A 25336-nucleotide genomic window follows, 5' to 3' on the forward strand; every position below is an offset into this window, starting at 1 on the left:
AGCTCTTGGGTTTAGGGGATTCTCTTGCCTGGAGTAGCTGGGATTACAAGCGCCCTCTACAACACCCAACTATTTTTTTGTTGCAGTTTGGCCGGGGACAGGTTTGAACCTGCCATCCTTGGTATATGGGGCCGGCGCCCTACTCACTGAGCCACAGGCACCACCCCATTTCTCATGTTTTGCTTTCAAAGGAAAAATAAAGCTTAATTAAAGGAATACATTGTACTGCCACATGTCTCGTGTGAGACTTTTCTCCCTGAATTTCTAAATATAATGTAATGTTTTAATAAAATACCTAGTTGGCAGACATCTTTAGGAATCCCACCCAGCTTACAACACCATTCCTTACTCTGAAAAGAGCTACCAAATCCATAACCAACATTTATTTGATACACGACCTTGTTTCCTTGGCCAAAGTTCACAGTATCAAAAACAAACCTGTGGCAAGCCAAACAGAATCTCTCTTAAGACAATGAAAATGGGACTGAGATACAGTAAAGCAGTTTAAACGGCTGGTTGGTTAAACAGAAGAAATTAAAGCTATAGAGGGAATAACTAAGTTAATTGACAGAATAAAGTACAAAAAAAGCACAAAAGACATGCAAATCTCACTTGCAGTCACGCCTTGAGGTCCAGCTATATCCTGGCCCTTTGGATTTCTTTCTTTTTTTTGAAACACAGTCTCAAGCTATTGCCCTGGGTAGAGTGCTATGGTGTCAATAGCTCACAGCAACCTCTAAATCTTGGGCTCCAGCAACAGCTCTTGCCTCAGTTTTTCTATTTTTAGTAGAGATGGGATCTTGCTTTTTCTTCAGGCTGGTCTAGAACTTGTGAGGTCAAGCAATCCACCCACCTTGGCCTCCCAGAGGGCTAGGATTACAGGTTTGAGCTGCCCCACCTGGGCCACTCCCCAACTCCCACTTTTTTTTTGAGGCACAGTCTCACTCTGTTGCCCCAGGCTAGACTGCCAGGGCCTCACCCTAGCTCAAAACAACCTCAAAAGGAGGCCTCATTCTCCCAAGGAGCTGGAACCATAGGCACCTGGCACAATGCCCAGATAATCTTTTTTTATTTTTACTAGAGGTGGGGTCTCACTCTTGGTTAGGCTGGTCTCAAACTCCTAAACTCAAACCATAATCCCATTTTAGCCTCCAGAGTACTGGGATTACAGGTATAAACCAAAACACCAGGCCCTCTTTTGTTTTCTTAATTTTTTTTCTCCCCCTTTTCCTCTTCCCTTTTTTCTTTTTTTTTGTTCTTTAATGGACCCTTAGGTTGGCTGGGTACAGTGGCTCACGCCTCTAATCCCAGCACTTGGGAGGCCAAGGCAGGTGGATTGCCTGAGCTCACGAGTTTGAGACCAGCCTAAGCCAGAGTGAACCCTGTCTCTAAAAAATAGCCAGGTGCCGTGGCAGACGCCTGTAGTCCCAGCTACTTGGGAGGTTGAGGCAAGAGGATCACTTGAACCCAAAAGTTTGAGGTGGCTGTAAGCTAAGACGCCACAGCACTCTACCAAGGGTGACCAAGTGAGACTCTGTCTTAAAAAACAAAAAAAAAGACCCTGGGGTTTCTTGAAACCCATTTATATTTGCTATAAATTCTCTTGCATTCTTCAAAGTTACACTGAATTAAGTTTCTATACTTAAAACCAAAAGCCCTAGCTAACATAACCTACCTTCACCTTCTTCGTCCTCTTCACCTTCTTCTTCCTCATCTTCCTCTTCCTCCTCAGGGATACTGTCTACTGTATGGCGATCATCCTCATCCTCATCCTCCTCTTCCTCTACATCCACATCATCTTCATCATCTTCTCCTTCTTCTTGCTGTTCCTCTTCTACTTCTCCTTCATCAGAATATTGACCTTCCTGGGGAACAGAATTCCGATCAGGAGAAATGGGCTCAAAGAAATCTTCTCTCTGAGGAGCATCCTCTTCCTTGTCACCAGACACTAAAAAATTGAGGTTGAAGGCACAGATTATTTTTTTTAATTATTTTATTTTTTTATTGTTAAATCATAGCTGTGTACATTTGTGCAATCAAGGGGTACAATCTGAAATATTCTCATCAAACTGTTCAACATAGCCTTCATGGCATTTTCTTATTGTATGTAGACATTTGTATTCTGCATTTAGTAGGTTTCGCCTGTACCCATTCTAAGATGCACCGTAGGTGCAGCCCCACCCAAGCACAGATTATTTTAATGATTTAAATGACACAAGGCAGCAAGACTAAATATGGCTACTACTTAATGACTGTTTGGATGTTTTAGCTCATAAATACCCTTAAAGAAGGTGAAAGAATTACTTACTTTTAAAAAATATTAAGGCTATGCATGGTGGCTCACCCCTATAAACCTAGCATTCTGGGAGGCCAAGACAGAAACACAGCTTGAGCTCTGGAGTTTAAGACCAACCTGAGAAAGACTGAGACCCCATCTCTACTAAAAATAGAAAAATTAGCTGGGAATTGTGGAAGGCACCTGTAATACGTTACCAGCTACATGGGAAGCAGGCTGAGGCAAAAGGATCACTTAAACCCAGGAGTGTAAGGTTGCTGTAAGCCCGATTAACAACACTGCACTCTAGCCTGGGGCAGCAGAGTGAGACTCTTATCTCAAAAAAAATTATAAAAATGAAAAATAAAGGCTCAGCACCTGTAGCTCAGTGGCTAGGGCGCTGGCCGCATACACCAGAGCCGGCGGGTTTAAACCCAGCCTGGGCCTGCCAAACAACAATGACAACCATAGCCGGGCGTTGTGGCTGGCGCCTGTAGTCCCAGCTACTCCGGAGGCTGAGGCAAGACAATCGCTTAAGCCCAGGATTTGGAGGTTGCTGTGAACTGTGTGAGGCCACAGCACTCTACAGAGGGCCATAAAGTGAGACTCTGTCTCTACAAAAAAAAAAAAAAAAAAAAATGACAACCACAACAAAAAAAAAATATCTGGGCATTGTGGCAGGCCCCTGTAGTCTCAGCTACTTGGAAGGAAGGCTAAGGCAAGAGACTCACTTAAGCCCAAGAGTTTGAGGTTGCTGTGAGTTGTGACGCCACAGCACTCTACCGAGGGCAACAAAATGACACTCTGTCTCTAAAAATAAATAAATAAAATACGTTGAGTATACACTGTATAACTTCATACAGTGAGAATAATAAAGTATAATATTTAGTTCTGGTATAATAATAATATATAATAAGTACAATAACAGTTCTGGTACTGTCAACTAAACCTTTCTTTTTTAGTTAATTATGTAAATTTTTCTCTAATACATACTATTTATTTTCTAACTGGTACTCGTTTGTTATTCACTATAACAAATTAACACTTTATTTTTAGAGTAATGTTGGCACAGCTTCAAAAAACTCATTTTTTTTAAAAATAAGTTCACCTGCCAACAAGAAAACAAAAGGAACTACTGCACAGCACTGGGAGGATTCATCAACTTTTGACTACCAGCATCTAATTTCTCTTTAATCAAAAAGTAATATTAATACTAATGGAGAAGAGAAAAACCTGGCTCTGTTTTTATTAATACCTGACAAAGGCACAGGATCATCTTCATCATCATCAGGTGGAGGGGGTCCTGGAGGAGTTCTAGGTCCCCTTGGCTGTGGTCTTGGAGGGCTTCCATTAAACTGATCTTCCTTTTCCCCATCAGCTAGAGTTTTATTAGAAACAGAAAAAGAAACTTTCAAATACAGTTCACCCTTGAACAACACAGGTTTGAACTAGATGGGTCCCTTTATACTTGGAATATTCAAAATGAAATACACTATTCACAGGATGCGAAACCCACATGTAATATGCAGGGCCAACTTTTCCTACATGCAGGTTCCTCAAGGCAGACTTCAGGACGACTATATTAAAGTACATTAAAGTAAAGGGAAATTCTGAAGATGAAAATTTCAGAATTTACTGATTATTTTCCTTTCTATTGTCTTAACAGAAACTTTGTTAAATAATCCATATTTTAGAATTTCTGACTTTCCACATAGTAAAATGTGTAAACTCTTAGGCATAGTCACAGAGAAATGAAGACTAATTGTTGTGAAAAAAATGCAAATTTGTATAGCCAAAAACTAGAAACTACACAAATGTCCTTCAGAAAGTGAAAAAGTCAATAAACTGTTTTACATTCATAATATTAATATCATTCAGCAATAAAAAGAACTATTAATAAGCAAAACAAAGTGGATGAAATCTCAAGGAAATTATGTTGAACGAAAAAAGTTAATCTCAAAAAGATACAGCATACCATTTATGTAACTTTTGTAAAATAATTACAGAGATGGTAAAGAGATTAGTGGTTGCCAAAGGTTAGAGATGAGTAAGATAAAGGGGTTAACATTAGGAAATTTTATGGCAATGATGCAAAATACTTAAGTATTTTGATTACAGTGGTGGTTATGTAAGGCTACACGTGACATAAAAAAGCACCAAGCTTGATACACATACACATCTAACTGGTGAAATCTAAACAAGCTCTACAGATTACACCAATGCCAATATTCTGGTTTTGATAATGCACTACAGCTGTAAAAGATGTTAACATTGGGGGAAGCTAAAGAGCACCCGGGACTTCCCTGTATATTTCTTTGCAACCTCCTATGAATTCTATAATTACGCCAAAGTAAAAAGTTAAGTAAGCTGAACAAAATATTAAAATAGCCACTATACATGTCAAGTACTGTGATAAGACAAAAATAACAAATATAAGTACACATACTCTATGTCCACAAGTAGCTCAATCCAGTAAAAAAGACAAATAAACATAGAAGAAGAAAGAACTAAAAGAAAAATAAAAGTGAAAGACTAACTACTATGCTTAGCAGGTAAGACATAAGAAAAAAACATAAAAGTGCAATATGTGACTATCATTAAAGAAAAAGAGCTCACACCACTCTACAGATTAACAGAAATAAAAGTTCATTTTGTTTGTACTCACAAAATGCTAGCTGTAAAGCAATTTTTCCCTAATGACCTCAAGTATAATTTCAAAATGTAATCCTGGGCTGGGCGCCCATAGCTCAGTGAGTAGGGTGCCAGCCACATACACAGCGGCTGGTAGGTTCGAGCCCAGCATGGTCCTGCTAAACAACAATGACAACTGCAACCAAAAAATAGCCGAGCCTTGAGACAGGCACCTGTAGTCCTACTCAGGAGGCTGAGGCAAAAGAATAGCTTAAGCCCAAGTATTTGAGGTTGCTGTGAGCTGTGACGCCACAGCACTCTACCAAGGATGACATAGTGAGATTCTGTCTCAAAAAAAACTGTACCCCTGAATTTCTTTTTCTTTTTTTTTTTTGAGACAGAGCCTCAAGCTGTTGCCCTGGGTAGAATGTCATGGCATCACAGCTCACAGCAACCTCCAACTCCTGGGCTCAAGCGATTCTCCTGCCTCCACCTCACAAGTAGCTGGGACTGCAGGCGCCCGCCACAACACCCGGCTATTTTTGGGTTGCAGCCGTCATTGTTGTTTGGCGGGCCAGGCTAGATTCGAACCCACCAGCTCAGGTGTATGTGGCTGGCGCCTTAGCGGCTTGAGCCACAAGTGCCAAGCCAGTAACCCTGAATTTCCACTCATTAATTTATTCATTCATTCATTCACTCACAGAGACATAGACAGTCTCACTATATACTGCCTAGACTAGACTCAAACTCCTAGCTGGGAATACAAGTGCGTGATACTGTGCTTGGCTCTGAATCTCCTTATTTTGACTCCTTAACAGTAATTAATGAAGTGAGGAGAAAAGAACCTTCGGAACATAAACGCAGCTGCCTACCTCATAGAAAGAAAGCCACTAAAGTGTATAAAAGTTCTATTTTTCTTGGTTTTAGATAATGAACAAAAGTTCTCAAAAGTAGAGAAAAAATCTTCATTAAGATTTATTTATACATCTTAAAAATCTGGGTGGGGCACCGTGGCTCATACCTATTGATTTTAGCATTCTGGGAGGCCAACAAGGGTGGATTGCTTGAGCTCAGGAGTTCAAGAACAGCCTGAGCAACAGTGAGACTCTGACTCTACTAAAAACAGAAAAACTAGCCTGGCATCACGGTGGGCAATTGTAGTCCCAGCTAATCGGGAGACTGAGACAAGAGGATCACTTGAGCCCAGGAGTTTTCGGTTTCTGTGAGCTATGATGTCACAGCACTCCTGGGGCAACAAAGTGAGATGCTGTCTGAAAAAAAAAAAAAAAAATCTAAAATGCATTCTTGAAAAACACTGCCATTTACTAAGTACTCCAGAAATACATATCAAACTTCCCACCCATTCTTCAATTAGTTTAGAGATAATTTTTTTTTTTTATTGTTGGGGAATCATTGAGGGTACAAGAAACCAGGTTACACTGATTGCATTTGTTAAGTAAAGTCCCTCTTACAATCGTGTCTTGCCCCCAAAAGGTGTGGCACACGCCAAGGCCCCACCTCCCTCCCTCTCTCTGCTCTTCCTTTCCCCACCCCTCCCTCCTTTCTCTCTCTGTTCTCCCCTTCCCCCACTCCCACAGTGCCCTTAATTGTCATTAATTGTCCTCATACCAAAATTGAGTACATAGGATTCATGCTAGTTTAGAGATAATTTTGAGAGTAAAGCATGAATACCAACTGAATGATACTGTCATTAACATATTTAATCCCCTCAGGTCAATTTTATGTATGTATTTATTTATTTTTTTAGAGACAGAATCTCACTTTGTCGCTCTCATCATAGCTCCCAGCAACCTCAAACTCTTGAGCTCAAGCAATTCTCCTATATCAGCCTCCAGAGTAGCTGGGACTACAGGTGCCTGCCACAATGCCTCCTATTTTTAGAGACAGGGTCTTGCATTTCCTCAGGCTGGTCTTGAGCCTGTGAGCTCAGGAAATTCACCCTCCTCAGTCTCTCAGAGTGCTAGGACTACAGGCCTGAGCCATCTGCGCCCGGCCCCTCAGGTCAATTTTAAAAGCTCTCTAGGAAGGTAGAGCAAGAAAATAAATTGTAAATACTTCAACATAAAAAAAATTATTACAGGAAAGAAGAGGAGACTGACAGATACCTTGTCAAGTCTTAAGTTCAAAAGGTAGAAGAGCTCAAATCACTTTTTTTTTTTTCTTTTTAGAGGCATCATGTGCCTTCTTGTTTTTTTTTTTGTAGAGACAGAGTTTCACTTTATGGCCCTCGGTAGAGTGCCGTGGCCTCACACAGCTCACAGCAACCTCCAACTCCTGGGCTTAAGCGATTCTCTTGCCTCAGCCTCCCGAGTAGCTGGGACTACAGGCGCCTGCCACAACGCCTAGCTATTTTTTGGTTGCAGTTCAGCTGGGGCCAGGTTTGAACCCACCACCCTCGGTATATGGGGCCGGCGCCTTACTGACTGAGCCACAGGCGCCGCCCCGAATCACCTTTTTTTAATACAGTGGACATAAGTTTCACTGGCCAAAACAAATTTAAAATTCTCACCATGTTTTGCATTCCTTTTCAAACTTGGCTGTGGCTGCGGAGGTGGTGGTGGAGGAGGTGGCGGTGGTGGAGAGTCTTTGTCATGACTTATCACTCTGTCCACGGATCCATATATTGCCAGTGTCAGACAGTTATACCAGCCTCTTAGCACCAGACCATCAGTATTCACCTGGTGTGTGTGGGGGGGAAAAGTCTTTCAATTTAATGTTTTAATACGCCAGAAGTCAACTGTTATCAAATTAGCTTGTGGTTCAAATGAAGTCTTTAAAAGTATTCTGAAAATGCAAAGTTCAAATTTGTGACATTTACCAAGAGCCACAGCTTTTGTATGGTTCTCCATAATTAGAACTAAACCTGTTCTAAGACTACATCTCTCCAATCCTCTAAGAATACCCAGTTTCCCAAGAGAAGAAAAATGATAATAACATTACGTGGCAGTTATTGCTAATTAATAAATTAAACCCCAATTGCTACAGGGATTGTGGAAAGAACAAAATCATGAATTGCAGCCAGTCTTAAGAAAGATAAAGCTCATAAAACTGCATAGCATTCTTCTTACATGCCCAAATCATATACTCAGGTATATTTTATGTGCCCACACTGTACTTTAAAAAGAGACCCCAGAGGCATTAAATAAATTGCTTTTACAAAGAAACTTTCTCCTAAAAAGATCAAAAACTTTGCCAATGCCATTAAACATAGGTATTTCCTTATAAAATAGAAATAATTTTATTTAATCTACCTTAACAGCTACATATTCACAACTATGAGAGTTATAACAAATAATATGATTCCTTTTTTTTTTTTTTTTTTGTAGAGACAGAGTCTCACTTTACGGCCCTCGGTAGAATGCCGTGGCCTCACACAGCTCACAGCAACCTCCAACTCCTGGGCTTAAGCGATTCTCTTGCCTCATCCTCCCGAGTAGCTGGGACTACAGGCGCCCACCACAACGCCCAGCTATTTTTTGGTTGCAGTTTGGCCGTGGCCGGGCTTGAACCCGTCACCCTCGGTATATGGGGCCAGCACCCTACCAACTGAGCCACAGGCGCCGCCCGATTCCCTTTTAATAAATAAGAAAATCAGAGTGTCTGAAGAAGAACCTGCTCAAGAAACCAAGATCCTGACTTCTGAGTTCTGTTTCTACTCCACCGTACTGGATAAAGATGAAGTTATAAGTGTTACTGGAGCCCCTTCTAGAGGTACAATAAGGCAGCAAGAATTTAATATTCTCTTTGACAGACTATACAGGGAAACTGGGGACCAAAGGAAGGGCTCAAAGGTATATCCAGGGATAACCTCTCAACGGAAATCCCTTTGGAAGGAAGATAAAGAAATAACAATGACAATTTTTACTCTAAACAGGATGCAGAGGATTAAATACCCATTCCCACCTTCAAAATCAAACAGCAAACTATTTAGTCCCATAGTAAATCACCATTATTTTTGCATTTCAGATCTTCCATTAGATCAGTGGTTCTCAACCTGGGGGGTCGCGACCCACAGGAACTGTATTAAAGGACCACGGCATTAGAAAGGTTGAGAACCACTGCATTAGACGCTTGTAGAATGGCACTTGCTATATCAAGAAAAATGGTGTACTTCTGACAAGAAAGGAGAAATATGAATATGTATTTTTAAAGAAAACTTAATTAAGGCACAATAGTGTCTAAAAACAATTTGCCTGCCTGTCACCCTCTGAATTATCTTGACGAAAGAAGAAAAAACATAAATGCTCCCTCTTTCTAACTCAAGTTTCTAATTAGAGGAAGAAAGAGCTTTATAAATAAAGAACAACATTACACTGTCTTTACTCCATTAGCTTCAGCAAGAGAAATCAGACAACAAATGATGACTTTCTGCAGCAGCAAAATCAAATCAATTTATATTCTGCATCACTAATTTATTTGGATCAAAAACTCTGAAGAAAGATAAGAACAAACAGCAATGACAAGTTGAAAACTGACTTCCACAATTACCTTTGAGTTGGGTCTAAAGATGATAGAAGTATTCTCATCATATTCCAGGCTGCCAAAAGAGTAGGAATAAATACACAGGCTCAAACACTGAATGTCACAAAAGATGAAGTCTTTCTTGCTTCAAATATTTCCATGTAATCAAATGTTACATTTTTGTTTTGATTTAATGAATCACAAAGCTTGGGTTCAATTTCCTACCCCCAAAAGGTTATCAAGAAAAAAGAATAAATCAATCACTGAGATTCTGAATTGGTTTGGGCTGAGTACAGATACTGTTTTTTTAAAAGCACCCTAGCTAAATGCAAGCAGTGTAACCTGGTTCTTTGCACTCTCAACAATTCCCCAACAAAAAAAAAAAAAAAAAAGCACCCTAGCTAATTCTAATGTATAGCTAGAGTAGAGAACCATTGTATTACAGTTATACAAAAATAGAAACTACAGCCAAAGTGTAAGAAAAGCATTTATTTTCATCAAGTAGGTATTAACAATACCCAAAATATTAAAATCTGGTTTTAATTATCTACATTTCCTTCATGTTAAAAGGGTTAAATTATGAATATAATAAATGACAAAAGAATCAATAAAAGAATGATGTCCAGGAAACTGTTAATTCCTGACAGGGATAGATATTTTTCCACTTTTAAGGTACCTTAAAATTTTTTATTTTATTGAGTTCTAAGTAAATCCATTTAATGGTCAATTTGTTGGCAGATATAACAACAGTTTCATTAATAATGAAAATTATTAATAATAGCTAGGCTAGCATGTATTAAATCATTCAAAAAGAGAGTATTAACAAAACTCTAATTTTACAAAATGTGCTACAGAATTTTAAATTACAAAGTAGTATAACATAAAAGGCACATAAAATATTAGTTCACAGCCAGGCACAGTGGCTCATGCCTGTAATCCTAGCACTCTGGGAGGCTGAGGAGGGTGTATTGCTTGAGCTCAGGAGTTTGAGACCAGCCTGAGCAAGAGCAAGACCCTGTCTCTAGTAAAAATAGAAAAATTGCCTGCTAAACAACAATGACAACAATAACAAAAAAATAGCTAGTCGTAGTGAGCACCTATAGTCCCAGCTACTGGGAGGCTGAGGCAAGAGAATCTCTTGAGCCTGAGAGTATGAGGTTGCTGTGAGTTGTGACACCACTGCACTCTACCAAGGGCGACAAAGTGAGATTGTCTCAAAAAAAAAAAATTTAGTTCACAATGTGCTTTTTCTTTTTCTTTCTTTCTTTTTTTCTTTGAGAAAGAGTCTTGCTCTGTCACCCAGTAGAGTATAGTGGCATCATTATAGCTTATTACGACTTCAAACTCGTGGGCTCAAGCAATCCTCCTGCCTCAGCCTCCTAACTAGCTAGTAAACACAAGCTAATTTTTCTATTTTTGGTAGAGGCAGGGTTTCATTTTTGCTCAGATTGTTCTCAAACTCCTGAGAGTTTCCCACCTCCACCTCCCAGAGTACTGGGTTCACAGGCATGAGTTAATACGCCTGGCCTGTGTTTACATAATTTTTTTTTCAAGAATAAAAAGCCATCTTTTCCAAATTAGAAAGTTACTATTAAGTCACGAGAAAGCATCACGTGTATAAGAAATGCATACCTTAGTAAACTGCAAACAAAAGATGGCCAACGTTTTACACGTTTAAAATTTTATTTTGTAAATATACTCAGTAACTGATTAGGAGTTTGACATTTCTTTTTTAGAGTTTGATATTTCTTTAATATTGCTTTGATAAAATTAAACTCTGTATTCTTGGGTCAGCCAGCAGATACATCCTTTTGTTCTACCTTAAAGAATAGAAGGTTTTGCCTACTAACTCATAAGTTAATGGTGAAAATATCTAGCAGGTACATACCTTCCCAACCTATCGAAAACTGGGGCACTTGGTTTGCTTACATTGTTGAAGAATAAGTCTAATTGAAATGTGTGTGGAGATGTCTCCCTGTGAATGAAACAAAGTTAAATATCAGTCTTTGTAACAACCAGTTCCTAAATTAAGATAAAAAACAAAGTAAAAGTACAAAGTTAAGAGCAATTCTAGAATTAGAATATAATATTCCTAAGATTTAAATAACAAAAAATTTATTTATATTTTATGTAATTTTATTCACATCCAATTCTCACACACTATATATATATTTTTTAATTTTAACAGAGACAGAGTCTCACCTTTGTTGCCCTCAGTAGAGTGCCTTGGTGTCACAGCTCACAGCAACCTGCAGCTCTTGGGCTTAGGCGATTCTCTTGCCTCAGCCTCCCAAGTAGCTGGGACTACAGGCGCCTGCCACAATGCCCGGCTATTTTTGTTGTTGTTGTTGTTGTTGCAGTTTGGCCAGGGCCGGGTTTGAACCCGCCACCCTCGGTATATGGGGCCAGCACCCTACTCACTGAGCCACAGGCACCACCCAACACAACTATTATTAAAAATAAAATTTTAATCAAGTATCTTTCATCTGCTATCGTAAATATAACTCAAATATTTAATATATTTTAAAGGCAAATGCTAATTGTTGATACCTAATTGTATAATACTTTATATCTTTGTTCCTTTTCTTTTTTTTCTTTTTAGACAGAGCCTCAAGCTGTCACCCTGGGTAGAGTGCTGTGGCATCACACCTCACAGCAACCTCCAGCTCCTGGGCTCAAGTGATTCTCCTGCCTCCTCCTGACAAGTAGCTGGGACAATGCCTCAACGCCCAGCTATTTTTTTGGTTGCAGCCATCATTGTTGTATGGCGGGCCCAGGCTAGATTCGAGCCCACCAGCTCAGGTGTATGTGGCTGGCACCTGAGCCGCTTGAGCCACAGGTGCCAAGCCTCTCTGTTCCTTTTCATTAGCAAAAAAGAATCACAGGTTAACTGACTTTAAGTTATTTTTTTAAGACAGGATCTCACTCTGTTGCTCAGGCTGGAGTGCAATGGACCATCATAGTTCACTGCACCCTCAGGCTTCTGAACCCAAGTGATCTCCTGACTCAGCCTCCCAAGCAGCTAGTACTAAAGACGAGCACCATCATGTCCACCTAATTATTTTAAGAAAACATTTTTATAGAGATGGGGGTCTCATGATGTTGCTCAGGTTGGTCCCAAACTTTTAGATTCAAGCACTTCTTCCACTTCAGCCTCCCAAAGCTCTGGGATTACAGGCATAAGCTATCATGCCCAGCCTAAAGTTGTACATTATAATGGCAATTTGATATCAACTTAATCCACCTTAATATAATAATAATCCACTATAATATATAATAATCCACTATTCAAACCCAGCCCCGGCCAAACTGCAACAAAAAAATAGCCGGGCGTTGTGGTGGGCGCCTGTAGTCCCAGCTGCTTGGGAGGCTGAGGCAAGAGAATCGCGTAAGCCCAAGAGTTAGAGGTTGTTGTGAGTTGTGTGACATCATGGCTCTACCAGAGGTGGGTACAGTGAGACTCTGTCTCTACAAAAAAAAAAAAAAAAAAAAAATTAAAAAAAAAGAATCTTAGAATCAGAGCCTTAAATTGTGACTTAAAGCCTAAATTGAAATTTGTGTAGTAGCAATTTACACAAATATTTTAGGCTTTTAAAAGTAGATTATATAGTTAAAATTAAATCCTATTTAGGCTAGGTGAGGTGGTTTACACCTACAATCCTAGCACTCTGGGAGGCCAGGGCAGGAGGATCACTTGAGCTCACGAGTCTGAGAACAGCTTGAGCAAGAGTGAGACTTCATCTTTACTAAATATAGAAAAAACTAGCCAGGTATTATGTGCCTATAATCCAGCTACTTGGTAGGGGAGGCTAAGGCAAGAGGATTGCCTGAGCCCAGGAGTTTGAAGTTGCTGTAAGCCAGGCCGAAGCCATGACATTTTAGCACTCTAGCCTGGGCAACAGAACGAGACTCTCTTTAAAAAAAAAAAAAAAAATTAAAAAAATTAAATTCTATTTAATTTACATTAGACTAAAATTTTGCTACGCTTTATATCACAGCACCTAAGAATTCCTTAGGCTCAACTAAAATCTAGGCTTTAAACACTACATGCTTTGTTCTTGTTCATTTAAATAAAAATCCAAATGGTAAAAAGTATAATGTCCAGGCCAGGCGTGGTGGCTCATGCCTGTAATCCTAGCACTCTGCAAGGCCCAGGTGAATGGAATGCCCTGAGCTCAGAGATTCGAGATCAGTCTGAGCCAGTGTGAGACCCCGTCTCTACAATATAAAAAAAAAAAAAAAAAAGGCCAGGCATTGTGGCAGGCGCCTGTTGTCCCAGCTACTTGAGAGAATGAGGCAAGAGAATTGCTTAAGCCCAAGAGTTGGAGGTTGCTGTAAGCTATGATGCCACAGCACTCTACCCAGGGCCACAAAATGATACTCTATCTCAATAAAAAAATAAATAAACAAGCTCTTTTTCCTCAGCTGCCACCAAGGTGCTCAGTTATCTCAGTACTCGCTCACACCAGGGCCTCGGCCTCTGTCTCCGAGCTCACCTGCATTTACTCAGCACTCATTTTGCATGACGGTGAGGTGACTGTCATGGAGGATAAGATCAATGCCCTCATTAAAGCAGCTAGTGTAAATGTAGAACCTTTTCTGGCCTGGCTTGTTTGCAAAGGCCCTGGCCAATGTCAACATTGGGAGCCTCATCTGCAATGTAGGGGCTGGTGGACCTGCTCCAGCAGCTGGTGCTGCACCAGCAACAGGTCCTGCCCCCTCCACGACTGCTGCCCCAGCTGAGGAGAAGAAAGTGGAAGCAAAGAAAGAAGAATCTGAGGAATCTGGTGATGACATGGGCTTTGGTCTTTTTGACTAAATCTCTTTTGTAAAGTGTTCAATAAAAAATTGAATTCCGGGCTCAGCACCTGTAGCTCAAGCAGCTAAGGTGCCGGCCACATACACAAGACCTGGCGGGTTCGAATCCAGCCCAGGCTTGCCAAACAACAATTACAACTACAACCAAAAAATGGCCAGGCATTGTAGCAGGCGTCTGTAGTCCCAGCTACTTGGGAGGCTGAGGCAAGAGAATCGCTTGAGCCCAGGAGTTGGAAGTTGTTGTGAGCTGTGATGCCACAGCACTCTACCCAGGGAGACAACTTGAGGCTGTCTCAAAAAACAAAAGTATAATGTCCAGAGTAATATCAAAGATATTCCTTCATGCACTTCATGCATGGCAGAAGTACAAAAGGTCCAAGTACAATCATTCTGAAAGGCAATGTAGCAATAAAATTCAGGAGAATGAAAAAAAGTTCACATCATGCTATGATCTAAATGTATCCCTCAAATATACATGGTGGAAAATTAATCCTCAATGCAACAGTGTTGGAAGGTGGGGCCTTAATAAGAGGTGATTAGATCATGAGGGTGCTCTGCCCTCATGAATGGACTAATGTTATCTGAGCAATGGGTTAGTTAGTGGGTTAGGGACTATGCTTATTAAAAAAGCAAGTTTGACCTCCTTTTGCTCTCTTGTGCCCTCCAGACATTCTGCCTTCATCCATGTGATGACACAGAAAGAAGACCCTTGCCAAATGCTAGCACCCTGAGATTGAACATCCAAGCCTCCAGTAATGTGGGAAATTGCTTTCCTTTGTAATTTACCCAGTCTGTGGTACTGTGTTACACAGCAGTAACACAAAAATGGACCAAGGCACACCATTTGATTCACTTTTTTTCAGGAAGCATTTCCACAGAAACACCGATAAAGAAATTTTTTCAAAAGTATACTCATCATATACTGTTACTTATAATTTTGAAAACTAAAATCCATGTAATGAGCCAGGCATGGCAGTTCATGCCTGCAATCTCTGTACTGTGGGAAGCCGATGTGGGAAGATTGTTTGAGCCCAGGAATTTGAGACCAGCAAAGCAACATAGCAAGAGACTCCAATTCTACAAAATATAGAAAAATGGTAACACTATTGCCCTCCAGCCCAGGCAACAGAGCGGTGTCTGGAAGAAAAAAACACAAAAAAAACAACACAGAAACAAAAGCATCTAATGGTCCACAAAAAAATAAATTACAATGGGAACTGAATAAATTATACTACAGTCATCTACTGTTTGTACAGTAAATAGTATGTAGCTATTTGGAAATCACAAATTCAGGCCATAGTAGCTCATGCCTGTAATCCTAGCACTCTTAGATCCATCAAGGCAGGAGGATCACTTGTGCTCAGGAATTTGAGACCAAGCCTAAGCAAGAAGAAGACCCCCATCTCATCTAAAAAGAGAAAAATTAGCTGGGGTACAGCAGGAGCCTGTAGTCCCAGCTACTTGGGAAGCTGAGGCAGGAGATGGAGGTTGCTGTGAGCTAGGCTGAGGCCATGGCACTCTAACCTAAGCAACAGAGCAAGATTCTGTCTCAAAAAAAAAAAAAAAGATCATAAATTCAGATAGTAAATGAAAATACAGTAGAGTCTGAGTAGCAACATTCACCTTAACCAATTTCAGTGGTATATACCCAACAATTCTAGTCTCTCCCTCTTCAAACTGGACTTCAACATCTCAAAAAAAAAAAAAAAAAAAAAGAGCTGAAATACAAACTCTTTACTTTTGAGCCCCCATGGGCTCAGGTCTTAGCCACTGAAAAGTGACTTAAAGAATCAAAGATAATCTAACTATATTAGACTTTTGTCTTTCAACTTGATATGACTCTATAAAAACTAACCTAAGATAACATATATAAAATAACAGAATATACGTACAAACATACACATATACACAAGCTAAAAAACACAAAATACCAAATATTAAGATTCTCTTAGAATAAAGGAATTATAGGGATTTTAATTCTACCTATGCATTTCTGAATTTTATAAAGAGAAAAACACTACTGGTATAAAGTATGTTCACAAATACCACTTGATTTCTAACATTACTTTCTTTCTTTCTTTTTTTTTTTTTTGAGATAGAGTCTTACTTTGTTACCCTCAATAGAGTATCATTGTGTCATAGTTTACAGCAACCTCAAACTCTTGGGCTTGAGCAATCCTCTTGTCTCAGGCTCCCAAATAGCTGGGACTACAGGCAACCGCCACAATGGCTGGCTATTTTTGGAGAAGGGGTCTCGCTCTTGCTCAGGCTGGTCTCAAACTTGTGCAAGAGCAAGACCCCATCTCAACTAGTTCAAACTCGAACTCAAGCAGTCCACCTATCTCAGTCTCCCAGAGTGCTGGAACTACAGGTGTGAGCCACCACACCTGGCCCTTCTCACATTACTTTCAACCTTGAGATTCGAATCTTCCTGACTTACATCTGTCTTACTGTGTTAATACTTTTACTGTTCTATAACATATTTATCATATATAAAGTTTCTCATACTTTTATATTTAGAGTTATTAAAACATGAAAAGCCAGGTGGCGCCTGTGGCTCAAAAGAGTAGGGCACTGGCCCCATATGCCAGAGGTGGTGGGTTCAAGCCCAGCCCTGGCCAAAAAAAACTGCAAAAAAAAAAAAAAAAAAAACATGAAAAGCCACTCATCCCTGGCTAAGAAAAAAGAGGGATAAGAAGAGGAGAAAAATGTTAACCTACAACTCCTACCCATTGAAGCTAATGGCAGAGAACCAGTTTGGCAGAGGTAGTAGCCAGCCTCTAAGATGACCCCTAATGACCCCATTAGCTTCCTAGCATTCCATACTGTGCCAGCAGAATATGTAACCAATAGAATGTGTAAAACTGAAAAGGTCTCTTCTGATATTAAGTCTTAAAACACACTAACTGTGGCTTCCCACTTGGGCATACGCCCTCACTCTTGGATCATTCACTCTGGAGCAAATCCTGCCATGCCATGCCATAAGCAAGCCCATGGAGTAGATCTGGCAAGAAACCAAAGCCTCCTGCCAGGAGCCACAAGAATAAGCCACCAAGCAAATTCTCCAGCCCCAGTCTCTATCCCAACTATAATCTCCTGAGAAAACCTGAGCCAGCTAAGCCACTCCTAGATTCCTGACCCTCAGAAACAATGTGAAATGTTAAATGTTTGTTATGAAACAATAGATAACTAATAGATAAAACAGTATAACTAGAGAAGACCATCAGATATGTTATCAATACCTCATCTTCCAATTCTACATACATCTCCCTTTATAGGTAAAGCAGAAAAGAAATGCATGAGAAAATATGAGTTTTAATTTTCTTAAACATGTAAAAATGATATTAAGTCAATTATAATCTCTCATTGCAAACATTAATTAAACAATCTTATTTTGTATCTGTCAATTTTTGAATGGTATCTTTGGAGATATTAGATCTATTTCTACGAAGAATAAACTCACTTTCACAATTGTGAAGAAATGGTTCGGCGCCTGTAGCACAGTGGTTATGGCACCAGCCACATACACCCAGGCTGGCAGGTTCGAACCAACCGGGACCAGCTAAGCAACAATGACAACTGCAACAGAAAACAGCTGGGCGTTATGGCAGGTGTTTGTAGTCCCAGCTATGTGGGAAGCTGAGGCAAGAGAATCGCTTGAACCCAAGAGTTTGAGGTTGCTGTGAGCACTCTGAGAGCGACATAGTGAGACTCTGTCTCAAAAAAAAAAAAAAATTATGAAGAAATGAGGCCTTTGAATCTGTACCATATAACATTCACCACAAAGCTGCTGGTTTAACTCCTTTATGTGACAGAAACTGAGTTATCCATAGGATGCATAAATGAAATAAGATATTGATACATAAATATCTAGGCTATAAGCTAAAAATACACATAAGATATATTTATTATATATATCTAATTATCAGATATATTTAATATATTTATTATATATAATACACTCATGTTTCCACAGCTAAAATTTGGCTTATATATCCAACCCTGTAATTAAAATCAGACAATAACGATTATTCATGTTATGACAAAGATCAAATTTTTCTATTTTATGTCAATAGTTAAAGCTATTTGTAATCCCATGCCAAGTACTAGATCTTACATTTTATTTCTCACAGAAACTTAGAAAGAAAAAAGATCAAATAATTACTTGCTAGTTACAGTTAATGGCTAATTTGAAGCTACAAAATAATAAAAAGACATACCAGGCTAAGAAGATCATCAAGTTATAAAATATGATACCATAAAATAATGAAAATGTAATAATGTAATAAGAAATACATTCCTAAATATTCAAACTTCTTCTTACTTATTTTCAAGAGAAAACTCACATTAAAGATACTTCATTTGTGCGGCTGGACACTATGACTCGCACCTGTAATCCCAGCACTTTGGGAGGCTGAGGCAGGTGGATTGCCTGAGTTCAAGACCAGCCTGAGGCAGAGTGAGACCTCGTCTCTAAAAATAGCCAAGTGTTGTGGCAGGCGCCTGCAGTTCCAGCTACTCAGGAAGCTGAGGCAAGAGTATCGCTTAAGTCCAAGAGTTGGAGGTTGCTATGAGTTGTGACACCACAGCACTTGTACCAGGGCCACAAAATGAGACTCTTGTCTCAATAACAAACAAAAAAACCTTCATTTATTTGATTATGGCATCTCAGAATATTTTGGAAAATGTAACCTATTTACACCAACATATATTCATTTGTTCATTTAAAGAGAGTGCCTCACTGTCGCCCAAGCTGGACTGCAGTGGTGCAATCACAGCTCACTGCCATCTTGAATTCCTAGGCTCAAGGGATCATACTGCCTCAGCCTTCTGACCTCCCAAGCACTTGGGACTATAGGTACATGTCACTATAACTGGCTAATTATTCTATTTTTTTGTAAAGACGTGAATATGGTTGTGTTGCCCAGACTAGACTCAAACTCCTGGGTTCAAATAATCCTCCTGCCTAGACCTCACAAACCACTGAGACTACAGGCATGAACCACCCACCATGTCTGGCATCCACCACACTACTAGTACTTAGGGCAAATAACTATTCTTTTCAAGTTTATGATGATATATACATTACACAGAAAATCTAAATCAGGCTCGGTGCCTGTGGCTCAAGCGGCTAAGGCGCCAGCCACATACACCTGAGCTGGTGGGTTTGAATCCAGCCCAGGCCCGCCAAACAACAATGGCGGCTGCAACCAAAAAATAGCCAGGCGTTGTGGTGGCCGCCTGTAGTCCCAGCTACTGGGAGGCTGAGGCAGGAGAATCGCTTGAGCCCAGGAGTTGGAGGTTGCTGTGAGCTGTAATGCCACCGCACTCTACTCAGGGCGACAGCTTGAGGCTCTGTCTCAAAAAAAAAAAAGAAAAGAAAATCTAAATCATATACAGCATAACCATAACTGAAGAAAGTTTCAGGATTTTATTACTGACAAAATACTGCCTTAAATTTTTGTATTTAAGAGTATGTTTTTAGGGCAGCACCTATGGCTCAGTGAGTAGGGAACCAGCCCCATATACTGAGGGTGGGGGATTCAAACCCAGCCCCAGCCAAACTGCAATAAAAAAATAGCCAGGCGTTTTGGTGGGCACCTGTAGTCCCAGCTACTCAGGAGGCTGAGGCAAGAGAATCAATCGCCTAAGCCAAAGAGCTGGAGATTGCTATGAGCTGTGATGCCATCGCACTCTACCCAGGGCAATAAAGTGAGACTCTGTCTCTAAAAAAAAAAAAAGAATATGTTTCTAAGGCTCAGTGCCTGTAGCACAGTGATTACAGCACCAGCCACAAACACCAAGGGTGGCAGGTTTGAACCTGGCCCAGGTCAGCTAGACAACCATGACAGCTGCAACAAAAAATAGCCGGGTGTTGGGCGGTGCCTATGGCTCAGTGAGTAGGGCACTGGCCCCATATGCTGAGGGTGGCGGGTTCAAACCTGGCCCCGGCCAAACTGCAACAGAAAAATAGCCAGGCATTGTGGCGGGTGCCTGTAGTCCCAGCTACTCGCGAGGCTGAGGCAAGAGAATCACCTAAGCTCAAGAGCAGGAGGTTGCTGTAAGCTGTGATGCCACGGCACTCTACGGAGGGCAACAAAGTGAGACTCTGTCTCAAAAAAAAAAATAAGAGAATCACTTAAGCCCAAGAGTTTGAGGTTGCTGTAGCTGTGACACCATAGCTTTACCAAGAGCAACATAGTGAGACTCTGTCTCAAAAAAAAAATGTTTCTAAGGCAATCTTCAGTCAAAAATCACTTCCAAAACCACAGTTTACTTACCCGTATGCTCTACTGTCAGGCAGGCTGCTATGGGCTCTTACTCCAGGAGGAATGACTCGGACTTCATTGATATAAACCACACATGGAAAACGAACCACATCTATATGAGAACTTTGCTTTAAAAGGGGGACAGAACAGAGAACATTTGTGAGCAATAAAGTTTATCTCTTCAAAATTTACTCATCTTCTATTTAATGTTTTCATTCAGAATATCACAATCTGAAAATAAACTCCATATCATTAAATACATTATTTGCAAAGCTGCATAAATCACTTTAAGAAAGTAGCTAATAAAGTGCACCTACTTAAGCCTCCCAATTTGTATAATAACATTTTCTGCAGTGTATTTACTTTGTTGATGTTTAGCTTAGACCAACACAGACCTACTCCAAACCAGAACCCTTTCAGAATCCTGTTTCGATTTCTAGAAAGGTAATAAGACACAAATACTGCATATTACTTAACGCTCATAGTGGCTACTAAGTTAGTACCTTTTAACCCAAAGTTAATATTTCTGTTGCCGCATGTATCAACATTCACACACTATTATTTAGATTATAGTAAGCACCAAGATCAATAAAAATTAGACTGCATGGCCAACTGAATTCAAGGGAGATTTTTCTATTTTAAATTTCTAAATTATAGCTAAGAGACTATAGATCTATAAAGTCAGCTTATTTTGCTAAATTTACATTAGAAATTAATATCAAGGGATCAAGGAATTCATTCAGATACTGAATGGTATGGTAAACCCTTACTGAAATAAAGAAAAAATCTACAAAGTGTTTATCACAATAAAAGGAATGGATGGCATAAATTATATTTAGTATATACTTAGTACCTCTAAATATCATTTGACACAGGATTAGACAAACATAGCTCTTGTTTTCAGTAGTAAAAAATAAAATTTAATTAGCCAGGTGTTGGGGCAGGCGCCTATAGTCCCAGCTACTTGGGAGGCTGAGGCAAGAGTATATCCTAAGCCCAACAGCTGGAGGTTGCTGTGAGCTGTGATGTCACAGCACTCTACCAAGGGTAACGAAGTGAGAGTCTATCTCTAAAAAAATTAATAAATAAATAAATAATAAAATTTCACATTGTTTTGGACTACTTTTCATTAACTTTTGCTAGCAGTTCACTCAATGGTTATTACCTAATAGTCAAAGTTCATCACAAGAAGAATGGTTTATATTATTTGTGCCTACAAAGACTGAGTCTCTCTTCAAGTTGCAAATAATATCATGCATATTAACAGATGAAAAAAATATGTTCAAGTTCATCTTCCCAGAAAACTTCACAGGATGAAGATAAAAGTTAGGCTGATTGCTAGCTGTCCTATGATACCCATTTTCCTCTTCTTAGAGAGAAGTTTTACCAGGGAATGATACAAGACTATTTCCCAGACTTCTTGGAAGCCTATGTGAACACATGATTACTAAATTCTGATCAATGGGATGGAAATGGAAATGATGGAGGCAACAATGTATGAATCATACCCTTAAAGGGAAGATTCAGGGCGGCACCTGTGGCTCAGTCGGTAAGGCGCTGGCCCCATATACCGAGGGTGGTGGGTTCAAACCCAGCCCCAGCCAAACTGCAACCAAAAAATAGCTGGGCGTTGCGGCATGCGCCTGTAGTCCCAGCTACTCGGGAGGCTGAGGCAAGAGAATCGCTTAAGCCCAGGAGTTGGAGGTTGCTGTGAGCTGTGTGAGGCCACAGCACTCTACCGAGGGCCATAAAAGTGAGACTCTGTCTCTACAAAAAAAATATATATATAAAAAAAAAAAAAAGGGGAAGATTCAGGCTTTTAGACCTTTCTTCCAATATTCTGTCTTTTAAAATATAGATGATAAGGTGAGCTTTTGTGAACAACCCAGGTAACGTCCCAAGGTTGTGTTGTTGTATCCTTTGAGGAAACCAGAATAAGCCTGGGTTCCTGGTGTTGTAAAACACCCATATTATCCTAGATTATTTTCAACCAGATTTTTTTCTTTTCTTTTTTTTTTTTTTTTGAGACAGAATCTCACTTTGTCACCCTCTGTAGAGTGATGAGGCACCACAGCACACAGCAACCTCAAACTCTTGGGCTTAAATGATTCTCTTGCCTCAGCTTCCCAAGTAGCTGGGAATACAGGCACCAGCCACAACATCCGGCTATTTTTTTGTGGTAGCTGTCATTGTTTTAAGCAGGCCCAGGAGGGTTTGAACCCGCCAGCCCCGGTGTATGTGGCCAGCACCTTAACCACTGAGCTACAGACACTGAGCCTTAACCAGATTATTGAAACACAAAATCACATCTTATCTAAATGCACTGTTATTTTGGATTTGTTACATCAGCTGAACTTCTATGCTAATTATTACAAATAATAATAGCATGCCTCAGGTATTCAAAAATACCACAAATTTTTTTCTTTTCTTTCTTTTTTTTTTTTTTCTGAGACAGAGTCTCACTCTGTTGCCCTGAGTAGAGTGCCGTGTTATCATCATACTCACAGCAACCTCAAACACTCGGGCTTGAACAATCCTCTTGCCTTAGCTTCCCAAGGTGTTAGGACTGCAGGTGCCCGCCACAAGACCTGAATAGTTTTTCTACTTTTCGTAGAAACAGGATCTTGCTGTGCTAAGGCTCGGTCTTGAACTCCTGAGCTCAAGCAATCTACCCACCTCAGCCTCTCAGAGTTGCTAGGATTACAGGTGTGAGCCACCACGCCGGGCCCACAAATTTTTTTTTAAGAGACAGTGTGTTGCTCTCACTCAGGCCCATGTCACCAGATCTAGCTATATATTTATTTATTTATTTATTTATTTATTTATTTTGAGACCGAGCCTCAAGCTGTCACCCTGGGTAGAGTGCCATGGCACCACAGCTCACAGCAACCTCCAACTCCTGGGCTCAAGCAATTCTCCTGCCTCCGCCTCCCAAGTAGCTGGGACCACAGGCACCCACCACAACGCCCGGCTATTTTTTGGTTGTAGCCATCATTGTTGTTTGGCGGGCCCAGGCTGGATTCAAACTTGCCAGCTCAGGTGTATGTGGCTGGCATCTTAGCTGCCTGAGCCACAGGCACCGGCCTATTTTTTTAATTTTTTGTAGAGATGTTATCTCACTATGTTGCCCAGACTGTACCACAGATTTATATCAACTCCATACAAGCAGGGTGGCGCCTGTGGCTCAGTGAGTAGGGCGCTGGCCCCATATACTGAGGGTGGTGGGTTTGAACCTGGTCCCAGCCAAATTGCAACAAAAAATAGCTGTGGGTGGCGCCTATGGCTCAAAGGAGTAGGGTGCCAGCCCCATATGCCAGCGGTGGTGGGTTCAAACCCAGCCCCGGCAAAAAAAATAGCCGGGTGTTGTGGTGGGCACCAGTAGTCCACCTACTCAGGAGGCTGAGGCAAGAGAATCGCCTAAGCCCAGGAGCTGGAAGTTGCTGTGAGCTGTGATGCCACAGCACTCTACCAAGGGCGACAGAGTGAGACTCTATCTCTAAAAAATAATAAAAAATAAACTCCATAGAAGCATAAAAGAAATGAGCATATTTCCTCAACCTTTGAAGTTTTTCCTTCCATTTCCTCTTCTATTTGAAAAGGTTACTATACCCTAGCACTCTAGGAGCTTGAGGTGAGTAGATTGCCTGAGTTCAGGAGTTCCAGACCAGCCTGAGCAAGAGTGAGACCCCATCTCTAAAAATAGCCCAGCATTGTGGTGGGACCTGTAGTCCCAGCTACTTGGGATGCTGAGGCAAGAGGATCACTTGAGCCCAAGAGTTTGAGGTTGCTGTGAGCTATGACACTACAGCACTCTACAGAGGGTGACAAAGTAAAAGTCTGTCTCAAAAAAAAAAAAAGAGAGAGAGAACAGCTTACTACACAGAAGTTCCTTTGTTCAAGTAACAATAAATTCTCATTTACATATGTGTGTATACACACACACACACACGCACACACACACACATATAGTTTTTTGTTTTTTGAGACAGAGTCATACTCTGTCGCCCTGGGTAGAGTGCTATGGCATCATTACAGCTCACAGTAACCTCAAACTCTTGGGCCTACGCAATCCTCTTGCCTCAGCCTCCTGAGTTACTGGGACTATAGTCATGCACCACTACGTCCAGCTAGTTTTTCTATTTTTATTAGAGACAGGGTCTGGCTCTTTCTCAGGCTCATCTTGAACTTCTGAGCTCAGCAGTCCTCCTGTGTTGGCCTCCCAGAGTACTAGCATTGCAGGCATGAGCTACCACACAAGGCCCTACTTATTTATATCTTTAGAGGGTTTCACTGTCACCTATAGAGTGCAGTGGTGTGATCCTAGCTCACTTCAGTCTCAAACTCCTTGGTTTAAGGGATCCTCCTGACTCAGTCTCCCTAGGGGCTGAGACTACAGGTGCATACCACCATGCCCAGCTAATTAAAAAATTGAGAGTGAGTCTCACTATGTCACCCTCGGTAGAGTACTGTGGCGTCAGAGCTCACAGCAACCTCACAGTTTTGGGCTTACGCGATTCTCTTTCCTAAGCCTCCCGAATAGCTGCGACTACAGGCACCCGCCACAACGCCTGGCTAATTGTTATTATTGTTGTCGTTGTTGTTTGGCAGGCCCAGGCAGGGTTCGAACCTGCCAGTCCCAGTGTTTGTGGCCAGGGCCCAAGCCACTGAGCTACAGGCACCAAGTCTAAAAATGTTTTTTAAGAGATGAGATCTTGCTATGTTGTCCAGGTTGGTCTCTAATTCCTGGTTTCAACTAATTCTCCCACCTGGCTTCCAAAGTGCTGGGATTACAGGCATGAGCCACAATACTCAGCCTCATTTGTATGTACAACAGAAGTTTAGAACAAAAGCTTATCAACTA

At 40.7% G+C, this 25336-nt stretch overlaps 1 protein-coding gene and 1 pseudogene across 2 annotated transcripts in view; one reads left to right on the plus strand and one right to left on the minus strand.

Moving 5' to 3' along the window:
- Positions 1-25336, minus strand: part of VIRMA (vir like m6A methyltransferase associated) — a 94330-nt gene that overhangs the window by 62295 nt on the left and 6699 nt on the right. For both annotated transcript variants that reach the window (XM_053558634.1, XM_053558633.1), the window contains exons 2-7: positions 20488-20603; positions 11277-11363; positions 9416-9464; positions 7437-7605; positions 3531-3653; positions 1676-1948 (exon numbers count right to left, since the gene is read on the minus strand). In XM_053558634.1, the coding sequence (XP_053414609.1) occupies positions 1676-1948; positions 3531-3653; positions 7437-7605; positions 9416-9464; positions 11277-11363; positions 20488-20603 (817 nt within the window). The remainder of the gene's footprint in view (positions 1-1675; positions 1949-3530; positions 3654-7436; positions 7606-9415; positions 9465-11276; positions 11364-20487; positions 20604-25336) is intronic.
- LOC128564004 (60S acidic ribosomal protein P1-like) lies at positions 12819-14241 on the plus strand (annotated as a pseudogene).

This window comes from Nycticebus coucang, chromosome 13, assembly GCF_027406575.1.
Source record: "Nycticebus coucang isolate mNycCou1 chromosome 13, mNycCou1.pri, whole genome shotgun sequence".
NCBI classification, from domain to species: domain Eukaryota; kingdom Metazoa; phylum Chordata; class Mammalia; order Primates; family Lorisidae; genus Nycticebus; species Nycticebus coucang.